The sequence below is a fragment of the Saccopteryx bilineata genome, chromosome 2 (genome assembly GCF_036850765.1).
Source record: "Saccopteryx bilineata isolate mSacBil1 chromosome 2, mSacBil1_pri_phased_curated, whole genome shotgun sequence".
NCBI classification, from domain to species: domain Eukaryota; kingdom Metazoa; phylum Chordata; class Mammalia; order Chiroptera; family Emballonuridae; genus Saccopteryx; species Saccopteryx bilineata.
This window is the reverse complement of record NC_089491.1, coordinates 239,623,012-239,638,448: the sequence shown is the minus strand read 5'-3', so window position 1 is coordinate 239,638,448 and position 15,437 is coordinate 239,623,012. Positions and strand designations below refer to the sequence as shown.

At 42.3% G+C, this 15,437-nt stretch overlaps 1 protein-coding gene across 7 annotated transcripts in view; it reads left to right on the top strand.

Annotated features, from left to right (window-relative positions):
• The window catches only part of NFRKB (nuclear factor related to kappaB binding protein), a 58,494-nt gene that overhangs the window by 21,491 nt on the left and 21,566 nt on the right, over nucleotides 1–15,437 (top strand). For 3 of the 7 annotated variants that reach the window (XM_066259730.1, XM_066259726.1, XM_066259732.1), the window contains 10 exons: nucleotides 2,004–2,083; nucleotides 2,192–2,238; nucleotides 3,493–3,553; nucleotides 3,946–4,120; nucleotides 5,260–5,366; nucleotides 10,969–11,092; nucleotides 11,303–11,382; nucleotides 13,419–13,639; nucleotides 13,739–14,009; nucleotides 14,624–14,836. In XM_066259730.1, the coding sequence (XP_066115827.1) occupies nucleotides 2,004–2,083; nucleotides 2,192–2,238; nucleotides 3,493–3,553; nucleotides 3,946–4,120; nucleotides 5,260–5,366; nucleotides 10,969–11,092; nucleotides 11,303–11,382; nucleotides 13,419–13,639; nucleotides 13,739–14,009; nucleotides 14,624–14,836 (1,379 nt within the window). The remainder of the gene's footprint in view (nucleotides 1–2,003; nucleotides 2,084–2,191; nucleotides 2,239–3,492; nucleotides 3,554–3,945; nucleotides 4,121–5,259; nucleotides 5,367–10,968; nucleotides 11,093–11,302; nucleotides 11,383–13,418; nucleotides 13,640–13,738; nucleotides 14,010–14,623; nucleotides 14,837–15,437) is intronic. The other 4 variants (XM_066259731.1, XM_066259727.1, XM_066259729.1 and 1 more) reach the window with 3 other exon arrangements.

The following is a 15,437-nucleotide window of genomic DNA, read 5'->3' as shown; positions in this document are numbered from 1 at the left end:
GTTTGGTCTGCTCTCTATGTTGAAGTAGTAACTGAGAGGGGTGAGGTTGTCTGTTGAGAAGAGTTTGGAAATCGTTACTGAGCGTGGGAAGCCAGCTTGACCAGAGATGACATTACATGGCTGGGCATTGTTGGGGCCAGTGGAGGCTGCTTGTCATTCATTTGTCGTGGTGTTCTGTACCTTTGTGTTTCTCTGGCAGCCCTCAGCTGTCTGAGCTGAAGCTTGGCAAACATGGATAGTTTAGAATTCGTGACTTGGCAGATTGGAATGATGCAGATAGAAGAACAGAGGTATTGAATATTACTGAATTGGTAAGGGTGTCATGGAAGTGAGGGCCACAGACTGAACTGATGTGAGGGAAGTGTGAGGGAAGGGGGCTAAAGGGATTGGAGAAGTGGATTAGCCATTCCATTGAGTCAGACTAATGTTTGGTGGGAGTGGATAAGCAAGGAAGAAGTCTGGGTGATTGTGGTCAGGGGCTGAAGGTGTGTGTTAGTGTAAAGGTTCTTAGCCCTGGCTGTGCACTGCATTCAGTAGGTGAATTTCTAAGAAATATGCCTCGGCCTTAGCCACAGGTGCTCTGATTGATGGTTTGGTTGGGTGGGCGAGCCTGGGTATTTAAAAGTTCCCAGGTAAATCCTTCTGTAGAGCCAGGGTTGAGAGCACTGGATTAGGCGTTCTGAAGATGGAGTAGTTTTAGGTGAGGACACAGTCCAGTTGTGATTGTGGGAGCACATGGCTGGGGTGGAGTACCAGGAGGAGGTCACTGAGGTCACAGACCTGAGGGATTAGGACATTGGATAGACCATCTGTGTGGCTGTGGCAGTTTCCCGGCATGCTGGCAGGAAGTGGACTGGTGAGCAAGCAAGGTGGACGAGCACTCTGGGAGGAGTGCCTAGGACAGTGCCTGTGAGGAGCTGGGGACAGGGTGGGTGGAAAGAGCCTCAGGGGCCAGGCTCTTGTGATATTTCAGAAGAGTTGGAGAGCAACAGTCTGGCATTAGACATGGGGCTGAGGTCGGAACTCAGCTCTGAAGGACATGGCAGTGAGAGCATAGGTAGGTAGCCAGTGCACCACAGGGTAGAGGGGTTGGCGCCATCCAGATTTCACACCGGAAAGGAAGTGGAGGGGATGGAGGAAGATGAGGCTGTAGGAGAATTGGCTGATTGTAAAGTAGCATTTCTAGAAGGCAGAATGGGTGTAAGAGTTGTCCCAGGTTAAGAAAGTTCAGAGCTTTCTAGGGTGGTAGTATTGTGTACTGACTAGTGAAAACAGGTAAGAGGCCTGGTGAGGTCATCTCAGCAGCCTTTGAGAAGGTAGGCCCTGGATGGTGCCTTCCTCACCCGGCAGACCTGGGCGGTGTTAGTCCCTGCGGCTTCTAGTCTGGATAGGAGACATAGGTCCCATCACATGGTGGTGCCACAGTCAGTAGCGATCTGAATAGATTGAGAGGGGAGGAGGGCACAGAGGCTTAGTGGTCATCTCTGGCTAGGCAGGTCAGGGGGAGTCAAGCTTTTCTCCTGCCTTGGGGCTGCCTTATTGTGCCCTGTGTGCAGTGCTTTTGTGCCCTCATTAGCCAGTAGCCTTTTCTGACTGCCCAAGGATGGGATAACTTCCCTAGGGTAAGCTTTCATAACGTCCTTTTGTGATACCTACCACTTTAGGTTTTATTTAATATGTATTGTTTCCTCATTTACCTATAAATTTCGTGAAGGAAGGGACTGAATTTACAGAATAACCCTAACCTAGCCTGTAGTATGGCACACGGGCTGCTCAGGAAATACTGAATGAGTTAATGAGGGGATATCCACGAGTGGTGGTCCGGGAGGACAGAGACAAAGGGCAGTGTAGGCCCTTCCTGTATGACAGTATGTGCAAAGGACCATTGCTACAGAGCCTCAGAGGCTTTCTCTCTGGTAGAGATACAGTAAGAAAGGAGAAAATGGGATTGAGTAATACCTTGGTTCATTTTATTATTATTTTTTGCCATTTAATTCTACTAGGCCAGTCCCAAGATAATGAAAAGGAATTAGCTGCCCTCTTCCAGCTGTGGCTAGAAACCAAAGACCAGGCCTTCTGTAAGGTATGGTTTCTTAAGAAGCATCATCTCTTTCTTACTGGGTTTCCAGAGCCCTTGAGTTAGCTAGAATTCTTTAGTCCATTTACTTGCTAATGTTTTCCTTTTCTCCAGCAGGAAAATGAAGACAACTCAGATGCCACAACACCTGTTCCTCGAGTGTGAGTATAATACTCTGACGGTGGGTGATGTCCTTTGAAACAGTTTACGGTACTGCCTTGGTTTTTCTGACATTTCTTAGTGTGTTAGAGTTGTAACAGACCTTAGAGATCTTAGGGGTCCACTGATTCTTACACACCTCGATACACCCGAGGAGGGTAGCACGCTCCCATCGTTCAGAGTGGCTCCCTGAGGGCCCTGGCCGGTTGGCTGAGTGGTAGAGCATCGGCCTGGTGTGCAGGAGTCCCGGGTTCGATTCTCCCGGCCAGAACACACAGGAGAAGCGTCTATCTGCTTCTCCACCCCTCCCCCTCTCCTTCCTCTCTGTCTCTCTCTTCCCCTCCCACAGCCAAGGCTCCACTGGAGCAAAGTTGACCTGGGCGCTGAGGATGGCTCCATGGCCTCTGCCTCAGGCGCTAGAATGGCTCTGGTCGCAACAGAGCGATGCCCCAGATGGGCAGAGCATCGCCCCCTGGTGGGCATGCTGGGTGGATCCCGGTCAGGTGCATGCGGGAGTCTGTCTGACTGCCTCCCCATTTTCAACTTTAGAAAAATACAAAAAAAAAAAAAAAAAAAAAAAAGAGTGGCTCCCTGAGGAAGGGATTTTGAATCGGGGAGGGATCGCACAGTTGAGTTTCTGAGGGAGGTTTGATCTACGTTCAGGGAGCATACTTTTCCCCTGAATTCCCCTCCTTCAGTTTCCATTTGAGAGTGATTCATCCAATCCCTCTTCCTCGTTTACCTTTAAAGAAATTGAAGCATGAGGCTGAGGGTTAGGGACAGAACCGTGACTAGTATTTAGATCACTTGACATCTAGTCCTGAGCTCTTTCTGTCAGCATCTCACGTGACTGTTTTGAGTCTGGCATTGCCCCTTTTCCTTTCCCCAAGCTTTGTTGCGATGTAATTGACATGCAGTATTGTGTTGATTTGATACGTGTATACCGTGTGAAATGATTACCACAACAAGGTCAGTTAATACAGTTCATTGCTTCACATAATTACCAGGTTTTTTTTGTGTGTGTGGTGAGAATATACAAGATTTCTCTTAGCAGCTTTCAAGTATATAAACAGATTAACTGTAGTCACGCTGCTATGTATTAGGTACCCAGAACTTACCTTGTAACTGGAAGTTTGTGCCCTTTGACCAGCATTATCCCGTTTCCTCCATCTACCAGACCCTGGTAACTACCATTGTACTTCCAGTTTATGTGAGTTCAGCTTGTTTTAGATTCCCCAAAATTCTTTCTGTTCCAGAAGAACTGACTATGTGGTGCGGCCCAGTACAGGGGAGGAAAAACGAGCTTTTCAGGAGCAGGTAAGAAAGAGCTCAAACCCAATGTAAGTCTCTGCATCGCTGCAGCTTTCCTTGAGTTCACATTCTTAGAGGAAATTCACACCTTTAACCTTAGCTATTCTGTTGGTTGGGATTGTTCACTAAGGGCAGAAATGGTGTGAAGAAAGGGGAAGAAATGTTTTGATCTTTTCTTCTAGATAGCAAAATACACTTCTGTTTACCCTTTTGTCTCTTTGCTAGTGACAAGGGTTTTGGGGACTGTCCTTTTCCCACTGTGGTTGGATCAATATCCCTAGTGGAATAGCCTGTTTTCTTCTTATTTTAATATCTCCAGGTTGATCCTTATTAATGGGGACTCTAGAAAAAACTGCCTAATTCTGACTTAGGAGCTTTGTCTTTTTTTCTCTTGATAGGAGCGCTACAGATACAGCCAACCCCATAAGGCGTTCACCTTCCGAATGCATGGCTTTGAGTCTGTGGTGGGGCCCGTGAAGGGTGTGTTTGATAAGGAGACCTCCCTCAATAAGGCTCGGGAGCACTCCCTGCTGCGCTCTGACCGGCCTGCCTATGTCACCATCCTGTCTCTCGGTATGATCACTTTTTGCCTCTGTCAGCTGTACTTATCCCCCCCCCCCCCCCGTCCCCACAGAAAAGTTTTGAGGGTCAGGTGTAGCTTTAGGAAGCTGTGGAGTGGAAGGGGAGTTCTACCCCCGAGGTTTATCAGGAGTCAGTGTGTCTTTCCTGAAATCTCGACTCCAGTATCTGTTCATTCAGGAATTTCTCACAGGCCAGCGGAATCTCTAGCTTTGTTTCTCCAGACTAGGACCTTTTAACCTTTTTGTGTGTCAGGGATCTCTTTGGCAATCTGGTGACACATTGGGCCCCTTCTCAGAATTACAATTGCTTTTTTTTTTACAGAGAGAGTCAGAGGGATAGACAGGGACAGACAGACAGGAATGGAGAGATGAGAAGCATCAATCATTAGTTTTTCGTTGCGCGTTGCAACACTTTATAGTTCATTGATTGCTTTCTCATATGTGCCTTGACTGCAGGCCTTCAGTAGACCGAGTAACCTCTTGCTTGAGCCAGCGACCTTGGGTCCAAGCTGGTGAGCTTTTGCTCAAACCAGATGAGCCTGTGCTCAAGCTGGTGACCTTGGGGTCTCGAACCTGGGTCCTCCACATCCCAGTCTGATGCTCTATCCACTGTGCCACCGCCTGGTCAGGCTACAATTGCTTTTAACTGCATAAAATAAAATGCATAGAGTTACAAGAGAAACCAATCATATTGAAATAGTTATCAAAATACTAAAACAAATTTCTCATGCAGAAATACATGTATTATTTTTATGATAGGAAATGACAAGATTTAGCAGCGGGTCTTGTAACTCCTGTAATTTCTAAATAGTGATGCATGGATCTTTTGAGTTGTCTGTACCAGTTGTAATGTGATAGGGAAATACCTGATTTCTATTACAACAGCACTGCCAGTATATGTTTTATTACCTTTTTTATAATAGTCTGTCTTAAGGTGTCATGTTCAGTCTTGGCTAAAAGTGTGCTCGGTGTATGGGGAACTGCCACTAGAGGGCAGTGTCCGCTCAATTCAAGTCTGAGTAAGGTAGAGCAAACCTCAGAGAATTTCACCCGCCAGAACAGGAGAGGAAGAGTGGTCCTTAGTAGCAGCTCTGCTTGACTTTTCAACTTTCCATTTTCTGATGTCATCAGTTCGAGATGCTGCGGCTCGGCTGCCTAATGGAGAAGGCACTCGAGCAGAGATCTGTGAATTGCTCAAGGACTCCCAGTTTCTTGCACCAGATGTCACCAGCACTCAGGTAGGATGGAGAAGAGATTTTTTTTAAAAAAATTTCTACTTCTTCTGAAGCTGGAAACGGGGAGAGACAGCCAGACAGACTCCCGCATGCGCCCGACCGGGATCCACCCGGCACGCCCACCAGGGGGCGACGCTCTGCCCACCAGGAGGCAATGCTCTGCCCCTCTGGGGTGTTGCTCTATTGCGACCAGAGCCACTCTAGCGCCTGGGGCAGAGGCCAAGGAGCCATCCCCAGCGCCCGGGCCATCCCTGCTCCAGTGGAGCCTCTCCGTGGGAGGGGAAGAGAGAGACAGAGAGGAAGGGGGGGGGGGTGGAGAAGCAAATGGGCGCTTCTCCCATGTGCCCTGGCCGGGAATCGAACCCTGGTCCCCCGCACGCCAGGCCGAAACTCTACCGCTGAGCCAACCGGCCAGGGCTGAGATTTTTTTTTTTTTTTTTTAATTGAACTTACTGGGTGAGGTTAATAAAATTACTATATATAGGTTTCAGGTGTGCAGTTTTATAATTCATCATCTGTATATTGTATTGTGTGTTCACTACCGCAAGTCAAACCTCCTTCCATCAGCATTTATCCCCCTGTACTCTCTTCTATCCGTCCCCACCTCCTTTCCGTTTTGTAATCACCACCCTGTTGTCTGAGGTTTTTTCCTTTGCTTAATTCCTTCGCCTTTTGCACCCAGCCCCCAACCCCTTTGTCCTCTGATAGTGGTCAGTCTGTTTTCTGTATCTATGAGTCTGTTTTATTTTGCTTATTTTGTTCATTAGATTTCACATACTAGTGAAATCAAATAGTATTTGTCTTTCTCTGACTGGCTTATTTCACTCAGCATAATGCTCTGTAGGTCCATCCATGCTGTTGCAAAAGGTAAGATTTCTGGGGTTTTTTTGGTTTTTTTTTTTTAATGGCTAAATAGTAATCACATTGTGTAAATGTACCACAACTTTTACCCACACATTTACTGTTGTGCACTTGGGCCACTTCCTAATCTTGGCTATTGTAAGTAACACTACAGTGAACACAGGGGTGCATATATTCTTTCAAATCAGTGTTTGGGTTTCTTTGGACATATTCCCCAAAGTGGAATTTCTGGGTCATAAGGCAGATCCATTTTTAATTTTTTGAGGTAACTCCATAGTGCTTTCCACAGTGGCTGCACTAATCTACATTCTTTCCTGCAGTACATGAAAGGTTTTCTTCTATCCATACCCTTGTTAGCACTTGTTATTTGTTTGTTTATTGATGATAGCCATTCTGACAGGTGTGAGATGATATGTCATTGTGTTCTTAATTTACATTTCTATGATGCTTAGTGATGTTGAACATCTTTTCATATGTCTGGTGGCCATCTGTATATCCTCTTTAGAAAAAGTGTCAATTCAGGTTCTTTGCCCATTTTTTAAATAGGATTATTTTTTGGTATTGAGTTTTATAAATTTTGGCTATTAGTCCCTTATCAGATATGTCATCAAAATGTGGTATCAGAATGTGAATACCTTCTGCCATTGTTCCATTCAGCAAGTTGTCTTTTCATCTTGTTGCTGGTTTCCTTTGCTGTGCAGAAGCTTTGAAGTTTCATGTAGTCCTATTTGTTTATTTTTTCTTTTGTTTTATTTGCCCGATGTGATAATGTCAGAAAAATATTGCTATGAGAAATTTCTGAGGTTTTACTGCCTATGTTTTCTAATAGGATTTTTATGGTTTTGAGTCTAATAGTTAAGTCTTTGGTCCATATTGTGTTTATCTTGTGATCTTGTGTATGGTATAAGATGGTCTAGTTTCATTTCTTTGCAGGTATCTGATTTTTCCAGCAGCATTTATTGAGTAGACTTATCTTTTATTTATTTTTTTACAGTGAGAGGGATAGATAGGGACAGACAGACAGGAACACAGAGAAATGAGAAGCATCAATCATCAGTTTTTCGTTGCAACACCTTAGTTCATTGATTGCTTTCTCATATGTGCCTTGACCATGGACCTTCAGCAGACTGAGTAACCCCTTGCTCGAGCTAGCTACCTTGGGTCCAAGCTGGTGAGCTTTGCTCAAACCAGATGAGCCCACACTCAAGCTGGCGACCGTGGGGTCTCGAACCTGGGTCCTCCGCATCCCAGTCCAACGCTCTATCCAGTGCGCCACCGCCTGGTCAGGCTGAGTAGACTATCTTTATCCTATTGTATCTTCTTGCCCCCTTTGTCAAATATTAATTGACTACAGTAGTCCCTTGTCTATTACTGGGGTTAGGTTCCAGAAACCCCTGCAATTGGTGAAAATCCGTGAAGTAGCAACCTTATATTTATTTTATTATTTATATATATTTTAAGGCTTTAAAACCCTCCCCACACTCTATAAACCTTTCCCACACTTATTTTGCTTATTTTACTGCAAAAATAATTAAATAATAAATATAAAAATACCTATATACCACAAAATTCTGTGATATAGTGAAAAATCTGCGATACAAAATTAGATATGTACAATTTAAAAATCCATGATAAGTGAGACTGCGAAAAGTGAACCGTGATATGGCGAGGGACGACTGTATATAGAAGTAGGCTTGTTTTTTGCACCCTGTTCTGTTCTGTTGATTTTTATGTCTTTTTTATGCCAGTACCATGCTGTTTTTATTACTATGGCCTTGTAAGTATAGTTTGATATCAGGTAGTGTGATTCCTCCAACTTTGTTCTTTTTTCTCAAGATCACTGTTGCTATTATGGGTCTTTTGTCATTCTATATAAATGTTGAATATTTTTTCTAGTTCTGTGAAATGCCATTTGTATCTTGATAGGAATTACTTTGGATTTGTAGATTGCTTTGGGTAGCAAGGATATTTTAATGATGTTAAGTCTATCAGTGAACATGGTATATACTTATCTTCTTCAGTTTCTTTCTTCAGTATCTACTAATTTTCCAAGTACAGACCTTTTACCTCCTGGGTTAAGGTTATTCCTAAGTATTTTATTCTTTGTGAAGCAATTGTGAATGGGATTATTTTTTTAGTTTTCTCTTCTTATAGTTCATTATAGGTGTATAAAATGCAACTGATTTCTCAGTATCTTATTTCCCCATGTATAAGACGCACCTAAATTTTAGGGCCCAAATTTTGAAAAAAATGTGTTACATAAAGTTACTGAACTCAGGTTTTATTCATCATAAAATTCATAGAACTCCTCATCACTGTCAAAATTCCCATCCAATAGCTTGTCCTCATCTGTGTCTGATGACGAAGCACTGTCTTCAACAATGAGTGCAAAAACAAGTGCAGAAAAGTGGGAAATGCAAGTAAAAATATCTATAATCGCTGTATAAGACGCACCCAGTTTATAGACCCCAAAATTTTTGAAAAAATGTGCGTCTTATACATGGGGGAATACGGTTTTTATAGTCTGCTACCTTACTGCATTTATTTATCATTTCTAATAGTTTTTTTTTTTTTTTGGTGATATCTTTAGGATTCTCTACATACAGTTATCATGTCATCTGATAATGATAGTTTTACTTCTTCCTTTTTAGTTTGGATGTCTTTTATTTCTTTTTGAGAGTTGTGTCTAGGACTTCCAGTACTCTGTTGAATAAGATTGATGAAAGTGGATATCCCTGTCTTGTTCCTGATCTTAAGGGAAACCCTTTAGTTTTTGCCAATTGAATATGATGATGGCTGTGAGTTTGTTACATATGGCCTTTATTATATTGAGTTATGTTTTCTCTATTCCCGCTTTGCTGAGAGTTTTTATTATAAATTGGTGCTGGAAAATATCAGATACTTTTTCTGCATCTATTGATACGATTGTGTGGTTTTTCTCCTTCATTTGTTTATGTGGTGTATCATATTTATTGATTAGAACTGTGATGGCGAACCTTTTTCTAAAAACCGCCCACTTTTGCAGTGCTGGTCAACCTGATCCCTCCTGCCCACTAGTGGGCGTTCCAGCTTTCATGGTGGGCCAATCACGGCACCATTTGGTTGCTCCACTACTGCCCACAAGTGGGCGGGAGGGACCAGGTTGACCAGCACTGCAAAAGTGGGCGGTTTTTATAAAAAGGTTCACCATCATGGGATTAGAAGATACTGTACCAATCTTGCATCCCTGGAATAATCCCCCTGATCACAGTGTATGATCTTTTTAATGTATTGCTTGATCTGGTTGGCTAATATTTTTTGAGGGTTTTTGCACCAATTTTCAACCAGGATATTGACCTGTAATCTTATTTCTTTGTAATATCTTTATCTGGTTCTGGAATTAGGATAATGCTGACCTCTTGAAATGAGCATGGAGTCTTCTTCATGGTTTTTTTTTTTTTTTTTAATTTGTTGATTTTAGAAAGAGGAAAGGAAGAGAGAAAGAGAAACATTCATCTGTCTCTATATGTGTCCTGCCTGGGGATCAAACCGGCAACCTCTGCATATCAGGATGACACTGACCAACCAAGCCATCTGGCCAGGGCATCATGAAATTTTTGGAATAGTTTGAGAAAGATAGGTGTTAGTTTTTCTTTGAATGTTTAGTAAAATTCTGTGAAGCCATGTGGTCCATGACTTGTTTTTGGGAGTTATTTGATTACTCCTTCAATTTCATTAGTTGTAATCTGTCTATTTAGATTCTCTGATTCTTTCTAATTCAGTTTTGGAAGATTTATGTTCCTAGGAGTTTGTTTTATTTTATTTTTTGTCCATATTGTCCAACGTGTTGGCATATAGTTGTTTATAACATTTTCTTTTAATCTTTTGTATTTCTTTGGTTAGTTGTTACTTCTCATTCATCTTAGACTTCATTTATTTGGATCCTGTTTTTTTTTTTTTCTTGATGAGTTTGGTTAAAAGTTTGTCAATTTTACTTATCTTTTTAAAGAACCACTTCTTGGTTTTATAACCTTTTGTATTGTGTTTTTTAAAAAGTCTCTATTTTATTTATTTCTGCTCTATTATTTTTTTCTTTCTACTCACTTTGGGATTTCTTTGTTCTTTTTCAAGTTACTTTAAGTGTGAAGTTTGATTGTTTATTTGAGATTTTTTCTTGTTTCATTATCTAAGCCTGTACTGCTATGAATTCCCGTCTTAGGCCTGCTTTTTCTGTACCCCATACATTCTTGGGTTGTGTTCTTATTTTCATGTTTCAAGGTATCTTTTGATTTCTTCCTTGACCTCATTGTTAATCTCTTCATTGTTCAGTAACGTATTATTTAGCTTCCATGTATTTGATTGTTTTTTCAGTTTTTTTGAAGAGATTTTTTTGTTTTGTTCCAGAAATGAATTAAGAAAAGTTATAACAAATTTTTTAAAAATGGAGTGACAAAGAGTAGAGTAGGGATCTCAAGGAATGTGAACAGTGATAGCCTAAGACCCTTGCTGTTAATGAAGCACAATTTGGTTGTAAGCTTTCCTTCAGCTTATGAAGGTCTTAGGTTATCATCTCCTGCAGATGACAGCAGTTTAGTCTTTCAGGAATCATAATGTTTCTTGTTTTGTCAAGTGACACATAGTGTGAGTTTTTGGGAGTGCCACTGCCAGGCTGGGATAGGACAAGTTTAGCTATTGTGAGTTATACCTAGTGGTTCTGGTGTCTGAGTCTGACTTGTCCCCTATCCCCTTTGTTCTCGTTCTTAAGGTGAATACAGTAGTGAGTGGTGCACTGGATCGGCTACATTATGAAAAAGACCCATGTGTGAAATATGACATTGGACGAAAGCTGTGGATCTACCTTCATCGTGACAGGAGCGAGGAAGAATTTGGTGTGTGAGGCCTCTAGACAGTGTGTCCAGCTAGCCTAGGGATGCTTCTGACTTTCTGTCCCAATTCTATTGTGCTTTTCAGTGGCACTTAGGCAGGACGCAATTGTGGAGGCAGCACTTACCCCACAGTGAGGCCTTTAGCTCTTAATGAAACCATTCTTCCTGTGCTGAGGGTAAATGATCACTAAAACTTACCACTCTTGTTTACAGAGCGAATTCACCAAGCACAGGCAGCGGCAGCTAAAGCCAGAAAAGCCCTTCAGCAAAAACCTAAGCCCTCCTCTAAGGTGGTAAGTGACTGCATGAAAGCGCCTGACTTAGGGGTTTCAGGGAAGGTGGACGAGGCCCTCCCTTAGCTCAGTGCATCAGGAACCACAGGCCATGCCTTCCTTTAGTGCACTTTGTTAAACCTGCCTATGGGCCCTGGCCAGTTTGCTCAGTGGGTAGAGCAGTAGTTCTCAAACTTTTTGAAGTCAAGAAGCATTTAAAATCTTACAAATAATTTAGGCACACTATATACAAATTTCTGAGAAATACGTTAAAATAATTAAGTCAAATATTAAAGAAAAATATAAAGTCCAAGCATGCTTTTATGGTAATTAAAAGAAATAAATATGGCAAAATTAAATTTATTCTGACATTAAACATTTTTATATTACATTTTTTGAGTTATGCTTTTTAGAATTCGTAAAATAGAGGGGTTAAAAAATAAAAAAAACAAAAAAGTTAACTTTTTATATATATAGATACATTCTTAGTAAGATTTAGTAAATTTGGCAGGTCCCGGCACGAATGTATTAAGTTTTTTCATTCTTGTGTTTATGAGAAACATGAGCCTGATGTGTCCTCGCGATTTCTTCAGTGTTTGGGCATATATTTGAAAGGCAAACTCTCATTTCCTCGTCAATACATTGAAGAGTTCCTCTCTTTTTACTCTTAATTGTGTTGAGGGTAGAAAATCCTAATTCAGATAAATAGGATATTGAAAATTGTAGTAAAATGTTCAAAGCTTTTTTAGATATTGCCACATATTATTCTTTTCTAGAAATCCAAAAGGCTTCAAGAGACAATTCCTTATGTTTAATCATCAATCCATGATCAGTGGCTATAGCTGCCAGTTCTTCTGTTAATGTTAAACCAGACTCACTTGAAGCTTTCATGAATGGATTTCTAATCCAATCATGTTGTTCAGTGTTAAGTGATGGAAAATGCTATAAATTAAATTCTACCTGTCAGCCTTCAAGTCCTATTTCATTTACACTTAACTTTTGCTCACTTCCAAAATCAGATTCTTCAATATCACACTTCTTTTTGAGAAATCTATTCATTTTATTTGGGTGTATTTATCTAAAAATAATATAATGATGTATTAGTAATAAATATAATAACGATGTGTTAACAGAAAGAGCAGTATTTCCGTAATGAAATGGTATAATAGAGTAACTATTTTTATATCTGGGCACATGCTGCAAATCAGTGCAGCTAGTAATTCCAGGTCCCAAGTGGGAATGGTGTGAAATTAAGAAAATATGGGGTTGGGAGGGCCCTGTAATTGCTGCTGACAAGAACAAAGTGCGCCCAGAAACCGCATCTTGCTTTGTTTATAGGGCAAAGTGGGCCATTAGCAAATCAATGGTCTCTGATCACGTTTCCAAGGCAACCCAAGAATTTTACCAATTGCAGAAAACCCACACCATACATACCATCTTAACTTTACACCAAACAAAGGATAGAAGAAACTTGCCTCCAGTCTTTCTGGGAAATATGGGGGGTAGTGTAAACAATCCAGCACCACAGCTTAACAGCCTTTTGCAATCTAATCAGGCAAGTGAGGTGGGGGGTTGGGCAGACTGTCAGTTTACAGCCCCAAAAATATAAACTCCAAAAACCCTGTTGGTTTTTTGGTCCCTAACAGGCACATATTTCTCTGGAATAGGGCACACCTGGAAATCTTCTAGGGCACACTGGTGTGCCCTGGCGCACACTTTGAGAACCATTGGGATAGAGTGTCAGCCTGGCGTACAGTTGTCCTGGGTTTGATCTCCAGTGGGGGCATACGTGAGAAGCAACCATCTGCTTCTCTCCTCATCCCTTTTCTCCTCCTTTTTCTTTATTTCCTGTAGCCACTGACTTGATTTGTTTGAGTGTCAGTCCCGGACGCTAAGGATAGCTCGATTGATTCGAGCCTCAGCCCCAGACGGGGGTTGTTCAGTGGATCCTAGTCAGGGTGCATGCAGGAATCTGTTTCACTATCTCCCCTCCTCTCACTTAAAAAGAGAAAACAAAACAACCTGAATATGAATTTCCTCTTATCTTCTGCTTACAGAAGTCCAGTAGCAAGGAGAGTTCCATGAAGGTCCTCAGCAGTGGCCCTTCTGAGCAGAGCCAGATGAGCCTCAGTGACTCCAGCATGCCACCCACCCCAGTCACACCTGTGACTCCCAGCACTCCAGCTTTGCCTGCCACTCCTATCTCCCCTCCGCCGGTTTCGGCAGTAAACAAAAGTGGTCCTACTACTCTCTCAGAACCAGCTAAATCTAGCTCCAGGTAAGCTTTTCTGGTTTTTTTCCAGCTTTCTTCTTCCGAAGTCCTTTTGTATGCATGTCCTAAGTGGTTGTTTTTAATTTCCCCTGACTTTCCTCACAGTGTTCTTCTGGTGTCTTCACCGACAATGCCACAGCTAGGAACGATGCTTTCCCCAGCCTCCAGTCAGACGCCACCAAGTTCTCAGGCCACTGCCCGTGTTGTGAGCCACTCTGGCTCGGCCGGACTACCCCAGGTGCGGGTGGTGGCCCAGTCTAGTCTTCCTGCTGTGACTCAGCAGTCAGCAGGGCCAGCACAGACAATGCCCCCAATTCCAGCGGGACCACAGATTCGCGTTCCAGCCACTGCTACGCAGACCAAAGTCATGCCTCAGGTGAGCAGGGACAGCAGACTCAGAGGCGGGCTAACAAGGCCCCTGGGCAGTCTGAGTAAGAACTGAGGAGCGTTAGAGTATTGCTGCTGGTGACGATGCTTATTACAATAACTCCTTTAATGTTATAGCTGGTAACTGTTTTATGAGTTGTACTTTACATATAATTGGTACTTGACATGTAGAGGATCAGAACTTCTGAGAAGTTTGATGATTTACCCAGGATCATAGTGTTAGGTCCCCTGTAGAGGTTGGATTAAATCCAGACCTGTGATTAAATCCAGTCTGTGATTCCAAATTTCAGCCTCCTTGTATTATGCCTCTAGTCTTAGCCATGCCACTAACTAGTGGTGTAATTTTAGAGAAAATTCTTTTGCATTGGTTTCCTTTACTATGAAAGTATAATATTGGCCCTCAGTGTGTAGGAATGAGATGGTAAATGTGGACACATTCTGAAAATGAAAGGTGTACTACTCACATGTAAGGACTTGAGTGTTCTAGAGTAGTGAGCGGTAAGCACTGTTAGAAGTACTTTTAGAGGCACACTTCTTGGGGGCTGGTATGCTGGTCAACATCTTAGCGTCTAATTAAGCTCCTGGCCTCATGCTCTGAACTAGACGGTAATGGCCACCGTTCCAGTCAAGGCTCAAACGACAGCAGCCACTGTGCAGCGGCCAGGACCCGGGCAGACGGGACTCACGGTGACAAGTCTCCCTGCCACAGCCAGCCCTGCGAGCAAGCCAGCCACGGGTTCCCCTGGCAGTGCTGCTCCGAGTGCTTCCACGGCCACCGTCATCCAGAATGTCAGCGGGCAGAACATTATCAAGCAGGTGAGTGGGGTCTGGCTCCTTTGTCCTGAAACTGAGGACAGTGGAGATGGCAGTGATTTGTCATCTTTGATATTTAGTTCACAGGTGTTTCAGTGTGAGTTCCCACCGAGGGTTCCAGCAAGCTCTATAGCTGCCGAAGAGATTTCTTCTGTTCTTTTCCATCTATGTTAGCATTTACAGTAGTAGCAGAGTTTCTGAATTTGGAGGACATGGTATATGAGTTAATTTACAAATAGTTAAAACCCTGTGTTATAAACTTATATACTTTATTGATGTTTCAGCATACCACTAGTAAAAGGATTTGTTGGTACTCTCTTGGTTGTGATTGCAGGGCTAACCATTGAACTTCAAAGAATTGTTGCTTGTACTATGCTAATAAACATTTTATAGATATTAAATAATTTAAGACTCATAACACTGTGGTGGAGGCACTTTTGTTATATCCATTTTGCAGATGAAATGGAACCACATGATGATAAAGTAACATTTTTTTTTTTTATTAAATACAGTGTGTCCGTAAAGTCATGGTGCACTTTTGACCGGTCACAGGAAAGCAACAAAAGACGATAGAAATGTGAAATCTGCACCAAATAAAAAGAAA